The sequence below is a fragment of the Capsicum annuum genome, chromosome 4 (assembly GCF_002878395.1).
Source record: "Capsicum annuum cultivar UCD-10X-F1 chromosome 4, UCD10Xv1.1, whole genome shotgun sequence".
Lineage (NCBI taxonomy): Eukaryota > Viridiplantae > Streptophyta > Magnoliopsida > Solanales > Solanaceae > Capsicum > Capsicum annuum.
The window spans coordinates 186,566,175-186,585,315 of record NC_061114.1 but is presented as its reverse complement, the minus strand read 5'-3'; the positions used below and the strand labels follow the sequence as shown (position 1 = coordinate 186,585,315).

General features: G+C 31.6%; 1 protein-coding gene across 1 annotated transcript in view; it reads left to right on the top strand.

Moving 5' to 3' along the window:
* The first annotated feature begins 13,148 nt into the window (after positions 1–13,148).
* Positions 13,149–19,141, top strand: part of LOC107867662 (exocyst complex component SEC5A) — a 35,177-nt gene continuing 29,184 nt past the window's right edge. Inside the window, exons 1-7 of the mRNA XM_016714003.2 lie at positions 13,149–13,920; positions 15,731–15,882; positions 15,971–16,065; positions 17,522–17,716; positions 17,808–17,935; positions 18,063–18,221; positions 18,410–18,514. Of these exons, the coding sequence (XP_016569489.1) occupies positions 13,477–13,920; positions 15,731–15,882; positions 15,971–16,065; positions 17,522–17,716; positions 17,808–17,935; positions 18,063–18,221; positions 18,410–18,514 (1,278 nt within the window). The 5' untranslated portion in view covers positions 13,149–13,476. The remainder of the gene's footprint in view (positions 13,921–15,730; positions 15,883–15,970; positions 16,066–17,521; positions 17,717–17,807; positions 17,936–18,062; positions 18,222–18,409; positions 18,515–19,141) is intronic.

Genomic DNA, 19,141 nt, shown 5'->3' with positions numbered 1-19,141 from the left:
TTTGAGTTCTCCTAAAAACGTTTGTCCCCTTGATCCTTTTGCATTTGATGTATGGTATATTATTTTTGTCTTCTTTACCTGTTTCATAAATTTTTTCATATGTTTTACTTATTCGTTGTACCCCTGTTGAAATTTTTTTAAAAAAATTTAGGTCAAATTTTGTTCGTATATCACTTGGACATTACTTCATAGCTTATTTTGTAAGTAAAATTATATTTTTTGTTGAATTTCTTATTTGGTGTATCTGCTACTGCTACAATGGATAGAACCTGCAACATGAATCCATCATATGAGTCATCTATTGCAACAAGTGAGTAATTTATTGCAATATATGCCTAATCTGTTGCAATAGATGACCTATATGTTGGATTCATATTACAACACTATAAAACGAATCCAACAGAAGAGTAATCTGTTGCAACAGATTAGTCATATATGTTGCAACAGATTAGTCATATATGTTGCAACAACTTACTCGTTTGTTGCAACAAATTAGTCATATATGTTGCAACAGATTAGTCATATATGTTGCAACATATTACTAATCTGTGCAAAAGATTCGTCATAGATGTTGCAATAGATTACTAATCTGCGCAACATATTAGTCATATATGTTGCAACATATTACTAATCTATGCAACAGATTAGTCATACATGTTGTAACAAATACCCATCTGTTGGATTCACGTTATATGTTTTATCCATTATTAAAAAAGAACAATAGCAGATACATCCAGATGAGAAATTCAACTAAAAAATAACAAACATTAAAAAAATAACAAAAAATATAAAAAAATAACAAACACCAACAAATCAAGTTCCTCATTTTCGTCATAACTTAAAAGCCCTAATTTTTTACTTGTGAAAATCGAAAAGAAACGATGAAGAACTCGAAGTTTTTGTCACCGAAAAATGTTGTTATGTCGACTAACGGTTGAAAGTAAAAAGGGAACGGGCAAGAACTCAAAACTATTTGTTGTCAGAGGTTGAAGTTGCACAAGATTGAAGGGAGAAATTTGAAAAGTTGTTGGTTGGGAGAAGTTAGAGAGAGAAACTATCGAGAGAAAGAGAGAAGAGAGAGAGAGATTGATTTGCAGAGGTATTGAAGTTTTGTGGGTGTGGGTTAATTTGTATTTTTGAAAAGATTAAAAAGTTTAGAAAATATTAATCAAGTCCACAATTAACCTAATCAAGTTTTTAAATTATGTTTGACCCTTTAAATTGGTCAATGTCATCAATCCTTCATTCAAGACTTAAAAGACACCTTTCCTTCAATTTTCTCATAATTATGGAGGTTCAAAATTTTCATCAATTAATGGTTAATCTATATATATTTTTGTAAAAAAAAATTAAAATCATTTGTTAGCATTAAAAAAAGAACATCCTATATTTTTTCCCAAAAAGAAGTTAAGTAAAACTTTCCATGGAATCTTCCATAGCATAAAACGTGTCTCGAAAAGATGGAATGAATTAGCTGTATTGTCAATTGAAAAAAAAAATTATTAAAAAATATTGATTAGAAAAAAATTATTAGTATTTTGCATCTCGAGAAGTTATCAATTTTAAATCTAATAATCTACGAAAACAATAACTATCATTACTGAATTTATGAACATATAAATTGCAAGAAAGAATATAAGACAACTAAGAATTTTTTTTATTGAAATAATTCTAAAGAGAATAGAGAGATTACAATTATTACTAAGTATGATCCGATCACATATCAAGAGACAAGAATACTGGGATATAGTAGAAGTTTGTCTTGGAATATAGGAAGTTCAGCGTTATTGAATTATTTCACAACACGGGGAGAAGAATAGAATTTTTTATTAATATCATAATCTCTCAATGAAAAATGAAATTTAAATTATGATGTGAATCTACTTATGAGTGAAATTTCGTTGACAAGTAAATTCCCCAGAGAAAACTACAGACTACCTATTTCTTAGAAATAACCCTATCTAAACTAGAATATCAGATTCATGAGTAAGATCATATTTCGTAGTTGATTCAACAACTATTATTTTTTCGTAAGCTCTTTCTTTTGGACTTTGTACCTTGAAATGTTAAAAAATCGTTTGGTAATTGGTTAGAAGGTGAATTATTCATGTATTAGATTATGCATAAGTAATATTACATTTGATAATTGGTTATAATTATGTTTAATTCGATATATAATTATTGTCATTTAAAAATTATTATAACTAATACATGTAATAAAATTATGAGGAAATCTATGTATTCTTTCATGCAATATAGAAGATGAAATAACTAAACTCTACATAACTAATCGCTCTATAAAATAATATATAGATTCATGGGTAAATCACATAAATATAGAGTTAATATTACAAAAAATACCCATAGTTTCTACTTTTCAAAATATAACAATAGAAATGTAATAAAATCTACCAAATAAGGTAAAAGATAAAATGAAAAAGGGTCAGAAATACCCTTCAAGTATTGAAATTTGGTCAAAAATACCCTTCGTTAACCTATTGAGCCAGAAATACCCTTCAAATATTGAAAATGGTTCAAAAATACCCCTCCATCCACCTTTATGGCTCAAAAATACCCTTACAACTAACGTTTTTAAAAATCATAATTAAAAATTTGAAAAAGGGTCAGAAATACCCTTTAAGTATTGAAATTGGTTCAAAAATATCATTCATCCACCTTTATGACTCAAAAATACTTTTGCAACTAATGATTTTCTTATATCATAAATAAATTTTTTTAATATACGTGACAGCTTTCACTTGGTTGAAACTAAATTAATTTAAATGTTATATTCAATCCGTCCTCAACTCAAGCTTTGGGATAGGGTGGGTGATTTTGAGTGGTATAAGCTTTGTAGTTTATTTTCCCTACTTTGATTAGGGAAGTTATTTTTCTTAGTTTGAAATTTAGAATAAATATGTTTTTTAGAAAAAAAAAATCAAAATTTTTAGTCAAACGAACATTTTTGTTCGCACCGAACCCACCCTTAAAAACTTGTAATGGTGAGGTGATGCTTTTTCTGGTAGTTCTAGCGTCGGCATAAGAGAACACTCCAAGGTTCATGATTAATCAAAGTTTTACATCAAAATATCTTACCTATTTTTTTCTACAAATGGTCTTAAATAGTTAATTATCATTTAACTCGTATGGAATTGGTATATATTATCTTCTTCGTTATACAATTTCCTATTATTTTAACTCTCACCTGAAATATTATACTAGTAAATCGCGATGATTCTTTATAAAGGGAAGATAATGTACTCTATAGTTATATTTCCTGCCCCAGAAAAAGTAGCATGCATCTTTAAGGTTAGATTTTGACCATATTATAGAACAATAATGTCAAATAATGATACTGTATATCCTCCGTTTTAATTTATTTATTTTAATTATTATTTACATAAAATATTTTAAATTATTAATTATATTAAATCTTTTAATAGTGCAATTATTTTATGAACATAATTTTTACTATATAAATATTATTATAAAAAATTTTAAAATTTATATCCAAATTCACATCAAATATTAATTAGCTTGATCATAATACTTCGATAAACAAAAAAAACAGAGGAATGGATAATAGTTAAAAGATTTGACGTTTGCATGAAAGAGTAAAATTACTGAAAGTACTGGTATTTTATTTACTATAGATATTCTCCACAAGCACGGATTAAAAAATGCATTCACAAAGTTTATATTGTCTCGTTTTGCCGCTATATTAAAGCCTAGCATTATTGACGTTGGGGCAACCTTTATAAGGTTTGAATCGGATAGCTTGAGTTGGGGTTGGATTGGATATAACATTTTAATTAATTTAGCTTCAACCAAGTGAAAGGTGCCACGTATTTTTAAAACAAATTATTTATGATTTAAGAAAATCGTTCGTTGCAAGTGTATTTTGGAGCCATAAAGATGGATAGATGATATTTTTGAATTAATTTCAATACTTAAAGGGTATTTCTGACCTTTTTTTGAATTTTTAATATAAAGGTGGATGAAGGGATATTTTTGAACCATTTTCAATACTTGAATGGTATTTTTAGCCCAATAGGTTAACGAATTGTATTTTGGACCCAATTTTAATACTTGAAGGGTATTTCTAACTCTTTTCCGAAGAAAAATAAAAGACAGTAAATGAACATGATTTAAGAAGTCAATTTAATGATTGATATTTTATCCTCTAAATTCTCCTATTTTGTTTTTCAACAATTTTTTTTTAAAATAGTAAATAAGGTAAACAAAAAAATAATACATTTATTTGATATATTTTTATGTTTTCAAATTTAATTTATTTAATTCAATTGACATTAATTTTTTATATTTTTTAGGAGAAAACACCATTAATGGTAGTAAATTCTCCGGTTGATTCAACCTACATCCTATACAAATTTCATACACCATAAAAATTACTAACACACCATAAAATTATTGATATACCTATTTTTATATAGATCAGACACCATAAAATTATTGATACACCAATTTTTATACATTTTGAACACCATAAAATTATTGATAGACCAATTTTTATATAAAAATTATTAATACACCATAAAATTATTGATACACCTATTTTTATATAGATCAGACATCATAAAATTATTAATACACCATTTTTATATTTTTGAACACCATAAAATTATTGATACACCAATTTTTATATATTTCAGACACCATAAAATTGTTATTATTGATAAACTAATTTCTAGATAGTTCAGACACCATAAAATTATTGATAAACCAATTTCTAACTATTTAAGACACCATAAAATTATTAATACACCAATTTCTATACAATTCAACAACATAAAAATATTGATACTCCAATTTTTATACCATTCATACGCCATAAAATTATTCATATACCAATTTCTTTACGACTTGCACCTGAAGTTGCCTCTGATAACAATCGAGTGCTTAGATGTGAATTCACTCGGTTCTATGAATCGGGCCAGATACAATTTTGTACTCATCTGGGTTGGAAGGGACTATGGTTAGGTATTCTGCGGGGATGATTTGGTCGGTGTTGATGTTGTCATCGACGACGTAGCAAAGGCATGAAATGTGGTGGATGAATTGGTGGCTTTCGGTGTGAGGTGGCGAATGAACGAATAGGTGCGATGGTAAGGTTTTTGGAGTGGTGGCAGAATGGAAAATTAAGGGGTAATTGAAAAAGATTGATGAAAGTCTAATGGAGGGGAGAGGGTTGACAGAAGCGGTGCGTCTGAAGCAGGGATGGAATTGGAAAGAGTTGATGAAGCCGCCATTGATGAAAGCTTAGTTAAAATGAAAATTGATACTAGTAATTTTTTGTAAGAGATAGTGTATTAAAAGGTGGGGAGTTGTTATTAGCTATTGTTGGAAGTCATTTTATGCACATAAATAATTGATACATTTTGTAAATAAAAACTATGTTTTGCAAATAAAAATAATATGGGTATGTTTTGTAATATTGATTGTTAAACTGTATATTTATGTGATTTTTTCTAGATTCATTCATAACTTATACATGTATATGCAATTCTTTGTTAAATAAGGGGTAAGTTTTAAGAATAGACCCAAAGTGGGATGACTTTCGAATTTTAGCCTCAAATTAAAAAAGCTTTCTTAAAATAGCCTTTACCTATTAACTAATATTTTTTGGACGAAATTGCTCCAAACCAATGGAGTAAATTATATAAATGATCCTCGTAATGGATAACAACTTCATATTCATATCTTTCAACTTTTATTTTTTTCTCTTTTTAATTTTACTTTGATTTTTATTTTTTATTTTCTCTTTTTATTTTTATCTTTCTCAATCCTTACTTTCTTTCCTTTTTTCCTCTCATTTTTTTCTTTTTTCTTTTACTTTGATTTTTTTTCTATATATTTCTTTGATTTTTCTTTTTTCTTTTTAAATTTTTTCGACCTTTATTTTTATTTAATCTTTTTTTTATTGTTATCAGTCTTTTTTTTCACCATTCTCTCTCAACTTCTACATTTTCTTTGATTTTTATTTTTCTAACATTTTTATTTAATTTCTTCTTTTTTTGCAATTATTATTATTTTTGTTCTTTTCTTTGATTTCTTCCATTCAAGTTACATCTCATGAGCAAGAGTTGACATTATCACATTATAAAGGTAAGACTTATGACTTTTAAACAACAAGCTACGTTTCATGGGTAAGAGTTGACACTACCACACTGTAGAGGCAATACTTATGACTTTCAAACAACAAGTTATGCCTCATGGGCACGAGTTGACTTTACCAAGTTATGTTTTCATTTATGAAATGTTCTACAACCATTGCCTTATAGGCAAGACTTAGCTCAAAGACTTTCAAACTACAAATTATGCCCCAGGGGCAAGAGTTGACTCTACTACGTTATGTTTTCATTTATGAGATGTTCCACAACTATTACCTTAGAGGCAAGACTTAGCTCAAGGATTTTCAAACTACAAATTATGCCCCATGGGCAAGAGTTGACTCTACCACATTATGTTTTCATTTATGAGATATTCCACAACTATTGCCTTGGAAGAAAGACTTAGCTCAAGGACTTTCAAACTACAAATTATGCCCATGGACAAGAGTTGACTCTATCACATTATATTTTTATTTATGAGATATTCTACAACTCTTTTCTTAGAGGCAAGACTTAGCTCAAAGACATTTAAACAACAAGTTATGCCCCACGGGCAAGAGTTGACTCTACCACGATATGTTTTCATTTATGAGATGTTCTACAACTATTGCTTTCGAGGCAAGACTTAGCTCAAGGATTTTCAAACTATAAATTATGTTCCACGGGTAAGAGTTGACTCTACCACGTTATATTTTCATTTATGAGACGTTCCACAACTATTGCCTTAGAGGCAAGACTTAGCTCAAGGACTTTCAAATAGATAATTATGCTCAACAGGCAAGAGTTGACTCTACCACATTATGTCTTCATTTATGAGATGTTCTACAACTCTTGTCTTAGAGGCAAGACTTAGCTGAAGGACTTTCAAACTACAAATTTTTCCCCACGGAAAAGAGTTGACACTACCACGTTATGTCTTCACTTATGAGATATTCTACAACTCTTGTCTTAGAGGCAAGACTTAGCTCAAGGACTTTCGAATAATAAATTATGCCCCGCGGGCAAGATTTGACACAACTACATTATGTCTTTATTTATGAGATGTTCTACAACTCTCTCCTTAGAGACACGACTTATCCCAAAAATTTTCAAACAAGTTATGTATATTGGGTAAGAGTCAACACTAACACATTGTGTTTTTACTTATGAAATGCTCTATAACTCTTGTCTTAGAGGTAAGACTCAACCTAAGGGTCATCAAACAATAAGTTATGCCCCACGAGTAAGAGTTGACACCACCACATTGTGTATTGATTTATGAGATATTTTATAAATCTTTTCTTAGAGGCAAAACTTAGACCAAGGACTTTCAAGTAACAAGTTGTGCCATATGGGCTGACATTACCATAGTATTTTGATTTATGAGATATTCTATAACTCTTGTCTTAGAGGCAAGACTTAACCCAAGAACTTTCAAATAACAAGTTATGTCTCACAGGTAAGAGTTGATACTATCACATTATGTTTTGAATTATGTAATATTCTATAACTTTTGCTTTAGAGACAAGACTTAGCCCAAGAAATTTTAAACAACAAGTTACGCTTCACGGACAAGATTTGACACTACTACATTGTGTCTTGATTTATGAGATGTTTTATAAATCAAGGACCTTTAAACAACAAGTTATGCCCCATGGGTAAGAGTTGACACTACCACATTATGTCTTGATTTGCGAGATATTCTATAACTCTTGGATTAGAGGTTCGAATTAGTCCAAGGACTTTCAAACAACAAGTTACGACCCATGGTCTAGAGTTGATACTACCACATTGTGTCTTGATTTATGAGATATTCTATAACTCTTACCGTAGAGGCAAGACTTAGCCGACAAGTTACGCCCCATAAGAGTTGACACTATCATATTATGTCTTGATTTATGTGATTCTCTATTAGTCTTGCCTCTAAGACAAAACTTAGCCCAAGAACCTCCCAAAAGAACAAGTTATGCCCAATGAACAAGTGTTGACACTACCAATTATTTTTTGATTTATGAGATGTTTTATAACTCTTGTCTTAGAAGCAAGACTTAACTCAAGGATTTTCAAACAACAAGTTATGCTCCACAAGCAAGACTTGACACTACCATATTGTGCCTTGATTTATGAGTTGTTCTATAATTTTTGTCCTAGAGGCAAAACTTATAACAAAGAACTTCCTAACAACAATTCATGTCCTTAAATTTGCTTTGATGTAAAAAAAGATCACTTTGTGGATTATTCAATTTTTTATTTATTATCAAAATATAATAGAAGTTGAGAAAAAGGAAAAAAACTATAAAATAAAATAGAGATAAAAAAAAGAGATTAAAAAAAAGTAAATAATAAAATAAAGATTAAGAAAAAAGCAAAGAATTAAAAAAATTGAGAAAAAAAAAATAAGACGAAAAAATAAAAATAAAGTTTGAGAAAAATGAGGGAAAAAAAAGAGAAATGATAAAAACCAAAAAAAAAATTAAAAAATAAAGGTTTAGATAAATGAATTAAAAAAAAAGAAAAAAGTGAAGAAATCGATAATGTTTGAGAAAAAAAATAAAGGTTGAGACAAATGAATTAAAAAACATGAAAATAAAATTAAAGAAAAAAATAAAAAAAGTAAAAATAATAAAAATTAAATTAAATTTTGAGAGATAAATGAGTATGAAAAGTTTAAAAATATTTGAGGTGTGGAGGGTAAAATTGTATTAGTACTAAACTAAAAAACGGAAGAAAGGTTAATCTTCAAATATTTTTTTTATTGAGGTCAAAAATCTTAAGTCATCCACTATTAAGGCTATAGTATGTAATTTCTCAAGCCTATTTTTTAATTAAATAGACTATAGGTTTTTTTAGGGAAATGACCCACTTTTAAAAATTTAGATTTATTTGTGATTTAAAATTTATTACAACTTTTAAAAGTTACAAATTAGTCCACAAATCACCAACTTACGGAATTTAAACAAAATTCCTCCTACCAAAATCTTTTACACATTTTATAAATTAGTCCAAAATCTGATTTGCGATGGGTAGATCTATTATCGATCCGATTGATATACGGACAAATCGATTATCGATCCGACCAATATATGGACAAGTCGATCATCTATACGACAGATCAATTATCGATCTCAACGATATATGAACAGATTGATTATCGATCCGATTGATATATAGACAGATCGATTATTGATCTGATCGATTCCATATATATACATAAACCTTTTTCTTTTTTTAAAAAAATGGACTAAAATTAAAGGAGAGTAGAAAACTTACAAATTTGGGAGGAGACAAAACATTTAGGAATAAAATACTAGCTTCGAAAAGGAGAAAGTTGAAGAAACAATGAATTTTTAATAAGAATGGAGGAAAAAAAATTGAAGAAAGGGAAAAAAGTAATTTGAAATTGAAAGAATGAGTTAGGATTTTATGTTTAAGTATATTTGTAAATAGTTCCCATAATTTTAAATATTTTATTATAATCCAATTCTTCCTAAAGTAATTTTTTTATTTTGTTTTAAAATAAGAAAATGAAAGTAGGTCATTTTGCTAATTGAAAACTTGAAGAGGCCTATTAGCCAAATTTTTTTTCATGTGTATATTATTAATATGTGTCTATCTCTAACCAACTACAAAATAATGAATTAATTGTTCAAAAGTAATTTTGTTACTGATTAGTTAGAAGATTATTAAATAAATTTCAGAATGTGTATGTAATTACTAGGTAGTGATGGCCCGTACTAGCATGGGTTCAACATTGAAGCAATTTTCTTGGTTAAACGGGAGCAATTTTCTTGGTTAAACGACACAAATTATTTACACGTACTATATGATTGACAAGTATTATCATGTTTATATTCATGATTGCATTACCACATATCTATATGCTATACTATTCATATATAGGTGTAAAATATTAATAGTTAGTGTTTGTGACAACAGTTACACAGTAAAGAAAGCAGAGCAAATTTGGAGATTGTTATGATCAAATGTAACAATAAGACAGAAAGTTATATCAAAAGCCTAGCACGCCTTTGCAAACCAACAAAGAAAACAGAAAAACTCCTTACATAGAGAGCACTCCACTCCATCAATGATACATCACAAAGTCAGTAACGGAATCATAACAACAACAAAAAACAAAGAAAACGTCAATAAATATTTACTGAACCATAAACAAAGAAAGACATGAGAGAAAAGTATTTCGGCTAGTTATTGTGAGAGTCCAATTCTTGACTGGAAGGAACACCAACAACCTCTGAAATCCATCCCTTGGATGGATAGAGAGGTAGCGCATACCTTTTGATTTTTTCATGTTGTCAAAGAGTTGGAATAATAATTTTTTTGTGTTGTCAATGATTTGAACAATGAAAAAGATGGGCGCTGAACTCTATGAGATCGAATCTCCTGTTGTTTCTCAGTAGCTTGGTGGTAGAGCGGTCTCTCTTTTTGTAATTACTGCTTCTCTTTTTAGTATCTTTTTCACGACCCTTCAAGAGATTATGGACTTTTGATCTCCTTCCTCCACTTGACCAGGTATGATCATATCCTCCATTCGGTTTATTCAAAAAATAAGGTTCCAAGCTCTTTTCCTTGAAGCATGAGTAGTTTTACTGTAATCCTATAAATCTATATTTTAAGTTCCTCATAACAATTAAAAAAAATAAGATTAAGATTGAAGAACACAACAAAAATGACAACATACCCAGTGAAATTTTTCAAGTGGGAGATTTAAGGACACACACATCTGAAATATTTATTGGATTGTTTTAAAATCCAATGAAATCTCATAAAAATAGAACCTGAAACTTATATTAATCTTCCTTCAAGAATTTATACAACATAAGATTCTGAGCTATGGTTTCAAGCTTAATGCATTCCAAGAACCAAACTACTAAAAGGAGGAGTGTATAAACTACAACACTGAAAAGAAGAATTAGCAAAAGGAAAGTTTCTAGTTATCTGACGGCAATGACTCTTTTAACAAGAGAACTTTGCTCGCTTGAAACAGTTGCGATCTTGGTGAATGCTGCATAAGCTCTTTTAGACTTTTAGTAGTAGCATATGAGCTGCCAACAAGATGCTTGTTGCTCGATTCAGCTTTATTTGCTCACACTTATATTAGGAGGGCTTCTTTTTTTCAGTTAGCATCATTTTGTATAGTTCGCAGCGTCGGACTTTTTCATCAGTATGTACTTTTCAAAATTTTAGTTAGATTTATTTCCTGATTGCGAGATGTAAATTAAGTACTTAATTTTGTCCTCCTTACAATCACAAGAGGAGAGAAAAAACAATCCGCACAATCCGACAATGAAAACTTATACAAATGAAGTAACATGAGGAATATACATGAAAAATAAAAACTCACCCAAATGAAGAAAAGAGTAAAAGACTGGTGAAACTAATCAAAGCGGTACATACCTGCAGTTCCAACACTGATGGAATCTATCCAAAATTCTTAATTTAATGTTCTCGATCAAGATTGTAAAAATTCAATTAGTATAATCACGCAAAAAGGTTCGAATAACTACAACATCACACAGTTATTAAGAAAAAACAAAGCATGACTTGGAAAAAAAGAAAAAAAATAGGGGAAAAGAATGACGTGAAAAAGTTCAAACTTTATAAAACATTGTAACACTACTCAAAATTTTCTTCCTCTAATCAGGATCTAACTAAGATCAATATCACTAACAACTGCATTAGAGAAGCCAATAAATATTAAAGGATAAAATTAACAATCAGACGAAAAATCCTAAAGAATCCACCGAGAAAGCAAGAAAGAGTCACATAATGAAAAAGAAAAATCAGAGCTACATAAATTAATTTTGCTTCTCTTTAAATAAAGAGCAATGAAGGGAACGAAAGAAATATCATATAGAAAAATTAAAAATAAATTGAAGAAAACAAACAATCCACATCATCTATAGAAGAATAAGAATAGAGAAACTCGTAAATTAATAAATAGGAGAGGAAAAAAAATAAAGCAATTGCATTGTAAAGATTGGGGAAGATCCAAGAAATTGAGTGAATCTAATAGAATAGAGCTGAAATGAGAAGGAGAGAAATAAAAATCTGCCAGAAAAAGTTGTTCATGAAAGAACATCAAAACTTAGATGTTGAACTCTTAAAATAAGAACTGGGAACATTGTACAGAGAACGTTGTACAAGGAAGACAGATCCAGAAGTTGTTGGGAAACGTGGCAATTGACTATAAAAGACACGTAAGTGTCATAGGTCAAAAGTCTGAAATGCCCTTATTGTGATTTTTATTGACCGCTAAGCAACTATGTTGAAATTAAGCCTCTTTTAATATAGCAGTAAAGTAAAAAGCGAATTAAATTATGTAATACTTGATATACGAGATCTGTGCTTAAAATCTGTATATTATGAATTTTATTTTCTCTATTTTAGGAAAGACTTCATTAGATCGTCATAATCATGATGGTAAAAAATGTATTTTCTCTTTAAAATATTCATTAAATTTCACATTTTAATTATTAATTATTTCATTTTCCCGCATAAACTATCACCATTTAATATTAAAACACAACTCAAAGGTGATTTGACCAATTATCAATTGTTCTATTTTCTTATCCAAATTATTACTATTTACTCAATTAAATATTTTAAATTATATAATTAATAATAGTTCAAATAAAAAAATGAAATATCTAATCATAGTTTAGATTAAAAATAGAAAATAATCGATTTGAAAAAATGATAATTCAAATATATTTTTAACATTTAACATTATAATAAAAACTTTCCACCGACGTGAGTTTGTAATGTAATGATGAGACTAATTCATCCTTAATTAGAGGTCTTGAATTTGATTCAAAGATATGAAAAAAATTATGTTAAAATCATCATCCCCAGAATAAGCTCTACAATGTGTAATCTAAATTAGTCAATATTTCAATCTGAGGACCAAATATCGAATGAAATTCCCCCCCCCCCCCCCCAAAAAAAAAAGGAAAAAAGAACTTTCCTAAATCCTAAAGAAGAGACATAAGTTATTGTTTGCAATTTCTGCCGTAGATAAGAATGATCCGCTTTCCGTACTCGTCCTAAAATTCAATGCGGCAATCAGATAAACAAAGTTGTAAAATTCCAATTTTATTACCAACATACCCAATTATCTCTCCTTATACCCTCCTTCTTCCCTACTTCCCCTGTACATTTCACTTCTCTATTAACGTTAACACACCAACAGCCAAATAAATAAACTAATCATCACATTTCTCAACCCACACATCCCAAACATTCAACAACACACATCTACTAAGTTTCCACATTTTTCCATTTAATTTTATTATAGTTTAATAATCTTCTAAAATTATATAATATATATTCCAAAAATTAAAAAGAAATGTCAACTAACAGTGACGACGAAGACGAGCTCTTACAGATCGCATTGCAGGAACAAGCACAGCGCAATATCAATTACCATAAACCGGTTCACAAGCCCTCTAAACCGGTTCGGAACTTCGTTCAGCCGCCGTCGCAGCCGAATTTGAGAGCTGCTGCCGCCGGTGGTGGTGCTACGGCGGAGAGGAAAGTTAGCTCCAGTGTTGCTCCGATGCCGAAGGGTGGTAGTAAGAGTGTTAATCGGCAGAGGAAATCTGTGGAGGATGAGGATGATTCGGAGATTGAGATGTTGAGTATATCGTCGGGTGATGAGGATTCATCGAAGGATCGAGGGTTCGGGTCGAGGAATAAGGGGAGAAGTGGTGGAGGGAGAGGTGGAAATGAAGATGATGGATTGTGGGATGGTGGCGAGCCTGATTCGTGGAAACGTGTTGATGAATCTGAGGTATGTCTATGTTTTTTCGTATGCTTATTTAGTAATACTAGTAGTACTATCTGCTTTTATGTATGTTCAATGGACTTGCTGTTACTGTTGGTTGATGTATGTTGAGCAATTCCTCCTACAATGTTACTCACAATTTTTGATACTTCGTTAACAATTAGCATATCTGCCTCTATATATGACAATTTTTGTTGAGCATCATTAGTAGTGTTATGTGCTTCAATATATGCTCCATGGACTCATCATTGTTACTGATAGTTGATATATGTTGAGCAAATCCTCCTACATTTGATTTCCAGAAGGTAATGCCAGGGTCTTTTTGGTAGTGATGATTCGTTGTACTCCCTCCATTTTATATCTTTCATTTACATGTCCATTTTAGCAAATCAAGATAATTTTTACTTTTTTCCTCATACGACCCTTGGTATTAAATAGCTACATAATGTTGCATTAATCAAGTGTAGAGTTCTGAAACGTCATTAATAAGGTTAGTTAAAGTGTGCTCGGACTCAATGGCAAAGTAATGTGAAATGTAGGGAGTACTTCGTTAACAATTAGCATATCAGCTTGTAAGAACTGTTCATTTTTGGTTCTTCTCTTTAAAAAGTAGAACCTATAGGCAAAAAGGTGCAGACTTTACCTCATTGTGCTTGCACTGAACCACTGTCTAAGATAAGGAAAGTGCCTAACTTGTTACTCCCTTTAGTCCATATTAAGTGAATCTTTTTGGGTAATGCATACTCCTTAAGAAAAGTGTTCTAAGACACAATTTAAATACTACTTTCTACTATTATCCTTTTGGTTATTCCCAAACTATTCTTAAAAGTAGGATAGTCATCAATATGACCTTGTAAGTAGTGTAATTTATCACCTAGAAAATGTAAAGTACTCCCTCCGTTCGCTTTTGCTTGTCACATTTTGACTTGACACACCCATTAAGAAAAACAATTATTGACAAGGCTATTTTACCATATTACCCCTATTAAATGATGATTACTATTATGTCTTGCAATTAATTTGAAGAAAAGTAATTAATACTAAGGGTAAAATAGGAAAACAAAAGCTGTCCTATCTTGTTATGTCAAAAATGACAAATAAAAATAAAAATCCAATTAGGAAATAAGTGTCAAGTAAAAGCAAACAGAGGGAGTAGGAGTTAAGAACCTCATTAAAAGAAAGGGCAAAAATGGGAAAAAGTCCCAATAATTTTCTTGAACTTTGAACAATTTACTTATTTTGAACAATGAAAAACGATTCAAAAATTCACTTAATATGGACTAGAGGGAGTACTAACTCTGTTTTAAGTATACAATAAAAAATTTAGCTTCAATGGATAACCTATTTGCACATATCTGTTGCACTATAGCTGCTTAGTTTCTATAGTAGTGTTCTATTTATATGTCTGTTTGCTCTATTATTGCTGACTTTGCTTTTGAAAAACAATCGGAATTCACATATACTTGAATTGTTCATTAAAGGGAATTAGTCTTTGTTTTTCTGGTTTTATCATATCCATATTTTTTCTATATGTAAAATCATTTTCCTTTTTGAGACATAATCATAAGGAGCTATGCTTGTTTGTGTTATTGGTTAATTTGTTATAAATCGGAGGCTGTGAGTGGTGCTTCCCTTTCTGCATGTTTATTGATTATAAAAACATGCTTGAATAAATAAAGACTCTCTACTTCGTCTGAGGTAGTGCTATGAATTGCGTACACTTCACCATCCCCAGACCCCACTTTGTGGGAATATAACGAGGTATGGTTTTTTTGCTTGTATGAATAAAGAGATTCATAGATTGAAAATCTTTCAGCTAAGACGCAGGGTTCGTGAGATGAGGGAGGCAAGAGTGGTTGCAACCACTCAAAAACCTGAGCAGGAGAAGACAGCAGTGCCAAAAAAGGCTCTTAATAATTTGCAGTCTTTTCCTCGTGGCATGGAATTCGTCGATCCTCTAAAATTGGGGTACTTCTGATCTTTGTTGAAATCTGGCTTCTTAGACTGCTTTCTCTTGATACTTGTGCTAACAGGGATGCTGTTTTCTTGTTGACAGGATAGTTGACAACAGAACATTAAAGTTAATCAGTGAGAACTTATCAAGTTCCCCATCCATAGGCGACAGAGATCATTTAGACCCCAATGTTCGTGGTATTTACTTCTGCCACCAAATTATTTTGATTCTATAAGGCTGCTGTGTCCCTCCTTGTTCATTGTTTTCTTCGTACTGTATTTGTGATCAGCCCTACCTGGGAAAAGGGGAGAACGAATTTTGGTGAGCCCCTTCAAAGTCATTGTTATCGTGTGTATGTGTAGTCATAGTGGTAAAAATGAAGATGGATCTCCATAACAAGATATAATGGATTGAATGATGTATCTCTATATTCCTCTGGCTGGTGGTTGTTGTGGTTTCAATAATGGGGATCATCTTTTTGATATATCATGATTTTTTCTTGTGAGTGGTTTGCTTTACCTCCATTTCCATTCATTCTTGTGGCATTCTGAAAATCAGGACCTCAAGTTCATAGTGTTGGAGCTTGTTGGTTCTTTGACAAAATCTCATTGCCTAATGCCTATGTGGTTGAGCCGTAGGGAAATGACTTGTGCGTATCTACTAGGAAATACACCTCTTTGTGGTGTGAGAAAGCATGTGAAGCTTGGATTGCTATCAGGAAGTTACTTTTAATGTTGTCGCTCTGCAATATAACTATGTGCTCTAAGGAGGCATCAGACCAATTAGATAAGCCTAAAGAGTAACTGGTGCCTGAAAGCAAAAAATTGGTTGATGTACTGATATGTGAGTTTGTTTTGAACATTGCTCAAAATTGACCTCTATCTTAGTATTTACCAAAGAATGGGTCCATAATGCAACGCTAAGTTTATCAATCACCTAATTCCCACATGTTAACTTTTTGTAGTGTAAAATATATTAGACATTAATTTTTCGAGAATAACATTTGTTAATGGTACATGGGGAACCTACCATCACTATAAGGCTAATCGTAGGATGCTGTAGAAAGAGTTATCAGGTTGCGACTCATATTTTCTTTATAGTCTAAAGTGATAAATTTTCACTCCAAGTAGCAGATATATGATGGGGCATAGTTGTGTCCACGGGAAACTGCAGAAATAAATTAGCGCAACATCGGCTAATGGCTAGGAAAGAGAAGAATGTGTTAGAGTATGTTTTTTGCTCTACTCTTTTTTTCTTCACCAAGAAATTCCCCCAACAAACACCTGATGAGCTGTCTATCAGCCATCACTTCGGAAAAGCGTTAAAACTTGATCTATTCAAAAGGTAAATAAGAAATCCCCCAGAGCCAGGTGGTGCATGGTTCAAAACTTAGTGGATGATGGACCCGTCCCTTGCCCTTCTTGTTAAGTACTTGGCTTTTGTCTTTGGTGGGGTTAAAACTTGTGATGTACGTCTAACCCACACATCGTGGTGCTGCGCTCTTAGCGTCTTATCACCAGATCAAAGCCCTGGGGGCATACTTCTTCTGTCTACTCTCATTGATTATATCTAAGGGATGTTCAGTTTATGTCCCCTATCCCTTTCCTATTTTTCTGCTGTAGTTTTCTGACAAGTTCTTGTCTAATCTTGCAGAGAGGTTGAATTACTTCTCTGAGAAATTTGACCCGAAGTTGTTTCTCTGTCGAATTCACCAAGACACTAGCGTATCTGAGTTAGAATCAGGTGCTCTTGCTGTGAAGACTGATCTTAAAGGGCGTACCCTGCAGAAAAAACAGTTGGTTAAAGAAAATTTTGACTGCTTTGTGTCCTGCAAAACAACAATTGATGGTGAGCTACATGTCTTAGAGGACATGCTATTTTGGTGTTACCTTCATTTATGATAGGAACTTTTAGTTTGGTGGTATTGTTTTTGTTGTAGATATTGAATCAAAGTTGAGACGGATTGAGGAAGACCCCGAAGGTTCTGGAACCTCTCACTTGTTTAATTGTATTGAAGGAGTCAGTTCAATTGCTAATCGTGCTTTTGGGCCACTATTTGAAAGACAAGTAGGTAGAGTGCAGTTCTTTATTTTTAAATGAATGAATACTTCCAGTAAAATTTGGATCTGCGTGCCTGGTTCTTTACCTTTGCTGGTCTTTCTAACCTTCTTTGAGTGTAAACATTATTGTGTAGGCTCAAGCTGAGAAAATAAGATCTGTTCAAGGAATGCTGCAGAGGTTTCGAACACTATTTAACTTGCCCAGTACGATTCGTCATAGCATTAGTACTGGTGAATATGACCTGGCAGTGAGGGAGTACAGGAAAGCAAAGTCAATTGTTCTTCCGTCTCATGTACGGATGACCTATTTAATGCTGTAAATTAACATATGCTTTTTGTTGTATGCATTATCCTCCATGAGAATAGTATATAGAGTTTTAATGTGTTCATTTGCGTACTTCTCTGTGAGTAGCCTTTATAATTTCCTGGACTTGTTTGCCTATCTGTGTTACTCACTCTTGATTGAATGTTTTTCCTTCAGGTTGGAATTTTGAAGCGTGTACTTGAGGAGGTTGAAAGAGTTATGCAAGAGTTTAAAGGCAAGCTTTATAAGTCTCTGGAAGATCCTCAGATTGACCTAACAAACGTAAGTTGCAGCTAACAACATTAAAAAGTTTAAAAATTATGATGAGTGTGTGATTAGGACATTAAGGTAGACTGTTTTGTTTTCGCTTAGAGTCCACAAGGACTGCTCTCGAATACTGTATACACTTGGATTTTTGAAATGCTAAAGATCTCAAAACTCTTCTCCTGCTATACTTGAAAATGTGAAAATAATATCCTGAGCTTTCAATATGTAGATTTGGAAATTGTTTGGACCTTTCAACTGGCTTTGCTCCCCCCTTCCTTTTCTATCAGACATCGACTTCTGTTTTGGTAACCAGTCAGCTAGTGGAGCCATTCAATTTGACTACTTATCTCATATCCATTTGGTCTACCTATTTTGGGATAAATGGAGATTGCATATTAATAAAAGGGGTAACCCTGTATATGAGAGGCATACAATGCTAGACTCTATTGCAAGGAACCTACTTCTTATCTGCAAGCATGCATACTATCAGTCTGCCGCTGTGCCTAGCCTAGTTAATACTTGTTTTTTTCTTGGTAATGGTAAATTGTGATAGGAGGGAAATGCCTCAACCATTTCCTATTGTAGTGTCTTATGCTCACTATGATTTAGGGTTATTGTGTACTGCCTAGGACATGATTGGGT